The 6025-nt window shown below is 32.9% G+C and overlaps 1 protein-coding gene across 1 annotated transcript in view; it reads left to right on the top strand.

The window, feature by feature from the left end:
* The window catches only part of LOC121119573 (uncharacterized), an 87713-nt gene extending 82061 nt beyond the window's left edge, over positions 1-5652 (top strand). The window contains exons 2-5 of the mRNA XM_040714274.2: positions 2645-2874; positions 3627-3809; positions 3882-4074; positions 4142-5652. Of these exons, the coding sequence (XP_040570208.1) occupies positions 2645-2874; positions 3627-3809; positions 3882-4074; positions 4142-4718 (1183 nt within the window). The 3' untranslated portion in view covers positions 4719-5652. The remainder of the gene's footprint in view (positions 1-2644; positions 2875-3626; positions 3810-3881; positions 4075-4141) is intronic.
* The last annotated feature ends 373 nt before the right edge of the window (positions 5653-6025 follow it).

The raw sequence follows: 6025 nt of genomic DNA on the forward strand, positions 1-6025 counted from the left end.
CCCTAGAAGATTCACAGTGGAGCCCCACTGGGGAATCACTACCATAGATTTAAAAAAATGCATACAGAGTCAACAAAGTATATGTGGTAGGTCAACATACTAACAATCTTGAACAAAATGTGTATTGTATTCAAATTTGTGGTGTGAGTTAAGATACCAAAGAATTTTATCAATGGGTTAGAACTTTTATTTGATTTAAGATATTTATATTTGCTCTGATATGGGCCTTTCTAATAAAATCCATCAATTGCTCATGTTTTTTATGTGATGATCAACTTTGCCTACTTATAATGGAATTTGAGGTCCTTACAATGGGTTCAAAAGAATAATTTGTTGATAGAAATAGATGATAATTATTCGGGGACGAATAGAAATGTAATCGACACTCAATTTTGAGAAAAATAATTCTAGTTTAATTGTATGTTGACGGTCCACATATCTAAATGTGCAAAAATAAATTAATAATTAAACACTTTAAAAGGTCAAGGTACCCTGCATATTTTATATTTTTAAACGAATGTTATTTTAAAAAAGAGATATACTTAAAAAACTAACTACTTTTGTCGCTAAAGACTAAATTCTTCTTTCATTCTTGAGGAGAGAACATCTAAGTATGTATGAGTTTGTGAATGCCAAATGGAGGATTTATAAGGGATTTTTTTAATATATTTCTAAAGCAAAGTTTGTCTGTTTGCCTACCCCTAATAACTCCGGACAAAGCCGTGTATTATCCCTAGTTAGATTATAAATTTAAAAAGAACGAAGATATCTCAGATCATTTTCTTTGTCTCATCCTCCGCTCACAGTAAAACAATTCTCAACTACGTTGCATCATTTGTTATGGTTGTATTCAAATACCATTAGTGGAAAAACTACGGACTTGTAATCTCTAAATAGATTCGAACAATTATAGACTTGTTTATATGGTATGCTTAATTTTGGCGTATCTCAGTCTAATCAAAGGAGTAATTGAGAAAATAGTATCCCCAATCTTCTCTAATTTTGATGCATATTTCATATGTCGTCAATATCCAATTAAGATGAGGAGGGAAGGATTTGTTCAGCATGCTGTACAAAGTACATAGTTAGGAAATAAAGGATTGTTGAGTCGTCTTCTTTCATCCATTTTGAGGGAGGAAGAGAGATTTCACTTCTTTATTGCAACCATTTTGAAAGGAAATCAGGTTAACGACGCTTACGACAAAAATGAGAAAAAGAAGCTATAGGGGATTGTTGGTTTTTGGTAATATTAAAAAAAGCCAGTTCCACTTAAAGTGCGACCACAAAGTGTAAACCTCAAAATAAAAATATACTGAAAAAATTCGTGATATTGGTTATGTGTTTTTTTTAGTAGTATTATTATAATCATTATTGGTTGTATGTGCCCTTGGTTTTATCATCTGCTCTCCATAGCAGCACCCCAAACTTGACACTCATTCAATAATAATATCATGTAAAAATGTTATATAAATGCATCCAAGCTCCTTGTAATATTTATTTTATTTATGGGAAGGAGGATGACTCTGTGTCGGTCCCTATTTAGGACCGTGGTCCAGTCCAATGCCATCCAGTCCAGTCCCACTTTTCGATCCCTCGTGACGGTATTGAGCGTGTTCTTTCTCCTTTTAACTATTCGGTTATAGAATAATAAATTATATAATCAAGTAACAATATAAGACGTTGTTCGTACTATATTCTATTATAATTAAAAATATAATATTTTTTGCTAGATATGTGCAATAATCTGAATACATATTTCATTTATCTTATTTGGCTCAATAAACCATCGATATTTTTATAAAAAAATCAAAGGACCGACAGATAAGGACCGGTCTCGAGGACTGGCGGTCCTAAGGACCGATAGGAGCGGTTCTAAGACAGGACTGGAATGAATAAATAAGGACCCACACAACACTAGGGACTACTGTATATAGTCCTCCTGTTTCGTATACATCAATGATAGCTTGTATGAAGTAAATATGGAAATTCACTCCACAGGAATTAAATAATTATGATAACAGCTAAGGTAAAGAAGATGTACTCCTCTGTTTGAAAACGGGCTAGATAAAAATCCATATAATTTTTATTATTTGAACTTTTCCCCAAATTTTCATTTTCCCGACTCGAATATAAAATGACTTTTATTTTTTAGGTTCTAAAATGATGAGCCTTGTTTAATTAAACATGGAGTATTTTTTATCGAATGACGTACGTTTTATTTAGAAAAGGGGTCTTACGGTCTTTTTTTAATCAATTGTCTCCATGTTTCACATAATCACGTTTTTTAGAAGCTATTATTTATTTCTATTTATGAGATGACGGTTTTTTTTTATAGTACAGACCTTTATTTTTCCAATTTTTATAGTAAAAGACACCCCCCCATTTTTCCGACTCACATATTGAATGGCCTTTTTTAGACGATGGAGAGATATCCATTTTATTACAGTCACTACATAAGTAATCCAAATGTTCTGGTTGACATACCATCAACGACAGTCTTTGGTTTTACCCCTTCTCACTAGAACTAAAACTCTGCAATAATCTCCTGTCACTCACTCAAGAATAATATCATGCAACAAGTGTCATTGATATTTACATAAATGCATATTTAACTAATCTTTTCTTATTTATCTTTGAATTTTAGATCTCATGCCTCATTTTTTGATGAGAATCATCATCACATCCATCATTTGGATAGTTCAAGTCACACATCTAAGTCATGTTGCGGAGTCGCCGTGAATCAAACTATTTCCATCAGATGGTTCATTGTGATGATAGCTTTTGTGGGGATTTGTTGCTCCGTTGTGGGTACTATTCTTGGAGCACTCAAAGCGTCGGGGCGAGAGCATCTAACTGTCTCCTTATTGATGATAGGTAAGAATGATTAATTAACCAAGAGTTTCCTCAATCCAGGCTTCTACCCGTTTACACTTTTTCTGTTAATTTTTAGAGAAATATCTCTTCAAGAACTCCTCCGTTTGTTTATTTCCGTTAATTCGTTTAAAAACCACCTCATCATATTTTTTCAATATTTAATTCACTTTTCCTAGTGTTGGATCTGACATAGGATTGATTTCCTTAATCAGACTTCTTTTTTTTTCCTTCATTCATTTTTTATCGGTCCGATCTTTTTTACCTAAGAACTGGTCTTTCAGTCCTATCTATCTTTTATTATTATTATTATGAAAGTGACTATGAATTTTGATAAAACTTCAGCGACTCAAATGACGTAGGTATTACGTCATTTGAGTACCTAGGACTGACAAATTTTACAATGTCCGGACTGATAGGATTGCAGACGTTTTAGTTGTTTTAGACCGATCCAACTCTACTTTTTTCTTACTAAATACCGCAGATGACGTCCATATATTATTCTTGTAACACTAAATTTGTATAAAAATGATCACTTGGTTGTTGTCGTTTCACTACTTGGTTTAGCTTTAGACAATAATAAAAAATAAATAAACCCCGTTAAAAGATTTTTTTTTCCTTGTCTACTCAATTTTTTCCCGTTCAGAGGTTCAAAAATGCACATAGTACTTGAGAAACGCTCATTTTTACCCAATCTCTAAGTCTAATTACCAGTATTTATAGTTATTTAGTATTTATTCTTATTTTCATTTTAGGAGTGGGAATCGTGCTTATAACTGTGAGTGGCATTGCATGGAGACTCACGTCCCCTGAAGGGCCAAGTTGTCGCTCTATGTTGGGTTTATCTGGTGAGGCAGATGATGAATATAATGGAAGGTTTCTTTCTCGACCCTCTGGCCCCTTGCCTTATGGAAACAGACCCCAACATCCCTATGCCGGTAATTATTTAAATGCTTAAACATATATGTAGATTATTATTATTGACTTACATGGTGAATGTTCAATTTTAGCAATGATGTACTCGGATTTCCAATATCGACCACCCCCTCCGTCATATCAAGCATCTATGCAAGAGTATAGACTTCGTCTTCTTCTTATGGATAGGCATTCCTCAACAACTGCTGGAGGAATTGTCACGTCCACTCCAAGTGGTCCCATTTCTCCGCCTCCTAATTACTTTAGGTCATCAAATAATAATAATAGGCAAGAAATGAATTAATAGTATCTTTAAAAAAGATTTTTGTCATATAACTATTTATTGATTTTTCAGTCGAATGGTATTTGATTCTTCACAATTTAGTCGCCCTCCGAGCTATCGATCTCATTCTTCAGATCAGAACTTATCCGCTATTCAGGAAAATAATTCAAGCATCATTTTAGACAATTGTAGTTCCATTCATAATCAGCCACAACCTCAAATCATTTCTACGAATCCCATTGTACATCGACGCCAAAACAGTTCCTCCACATGTAACGGTAGCAGTAATGCTATCATCTCTCAGGAAACATCCTCCGAAATTCACCATATCCACCATCATCAAGAGCCAAATCAGGCAAAGTCCGTCTTTAATGTCCTTGCTGGTTTGACCTCCACTTCTGAAACGAACAACACGATGAAAAGCAATTCTGGAAAGGTTCCTCATGTGGATTCAAATCTTGTCACCATCGTACAAACCTCAGAATCCTTTGCTCTGTCCAATAATAACACAAATTCACTCATTGTCACAGTCTCAGGCTCACTGGAACGACCTGCAATTTCCACGGCTCCTCTCAGCCATCATCATCCTCATACGAATCCACAAATTAGGAGTTCCTCTGGGGAAGTAGAAATCTTAGCTCATCTATGATTATGAAGTCCTCCTACAGGGTGCAACTTATTTTTTCTTTAATCAAGTCTTTCAAATGACCCTTGGCATTAAAAGAGTAAGAGTAGTTTGTTCATCAACAAACTAATCATCTCTTCTACACTCTGGTGGTGACTTCAACATCACTATGGAAAATCAATATTTTATGAGTGCATCTTTTAAAAAATGAAGCAGCACATTGTGAGGTGCAAAAATATTTATACTATACTATTAGTTCAATAATCAAAAAGAAAAACCTAATCTTGGTTGTGCTAATGCTTCAATTGGAAATCCCTGGAGAAGACATTATTAGTATCCTCAGTCATTCCCGTTCGCGTCCTTATTTCCCCTCCTTATAATATACTCCTTAATATATGAAAATTCTATATTACTATCAATCTTATCAATATATATATATTTAATTATATAATTATCGCTATCAATAATAAGTCAGATGTTTCATAATTATTTTGCAGTTCAATTACAACAAAACTCAGAAAACTTTCTTTTGTGTCGCGTTATTTAAAAAAATTAATAGTTACAATTTTTATTTATACAATATGTACGTAAATATATATATTATGTATGTACAATATGTTTATAAAAGTATCACGTGTCTCAAAACTCCCTCATTCCTCTCATTTCATTTCTACCCCCCTATATATTTTTTTCTATGCTTTAAAATCCATTATTACAATTATTGAGGTTTTGTTTTTGAGCTTTTTTTCAATACATACATACATGTATTTTTGTGAGATCAATCTATGTATGTCATCGTATATATTGATAAATTTATAATAACATACGACTAATGTAATATGTTGTCAATCTATATAATATATACTTCATTTTTTTTTAAAGTTGCGATTTCCCTTCTGGTATATATTATGAACAGCTTTGCTATATTTTGAAAAATAAATATATGATAACCAAAAAATTACGAAGGGTTTTTATTATTATTTAGATGATGGTATTTGATAAGGGGAATATGTTACAAGATAGGCTCCGAGTTGGAACAAAACATGATCTTTTTCCTTTTCATAGAGATAAACGATCCATCATTCTTCCAGCGGCGTATATAGTTTTTCAAACATGGTGGAGGGGGATTATTAGTGGTGATAATAATGTGTAATTTTTTGGAAGCTGTAATCTGAAGAGTGCATTTTGAGGGGTGATCGAGAAATTAAAAAAGATATTAAATTGAAAAAAAAACTATTTATACAATCAAATCAAATATAAAATATATAATACTCACGACGCCCCTGATTATCTTTTCCTTAGTTTTTGTCTTTATTATTTAACTCCCGAGT

The sequence above is a fragment of the Lepeophtheirus salmonis genome, chromosome 6, assembly GCF_016086655.4.
Source record: "Lepeophtheirus salmonis chromosome 6, UVic_Lsal_1.4, whole genome shotgun sequence".
Lineage (NCBI taxonomy): Eukaryota > Metazoa > Arthropoda > Copepoda > Siphonostomatoida > Caligidae > Lepeophtheirus > Lepeophtheirus salmonis.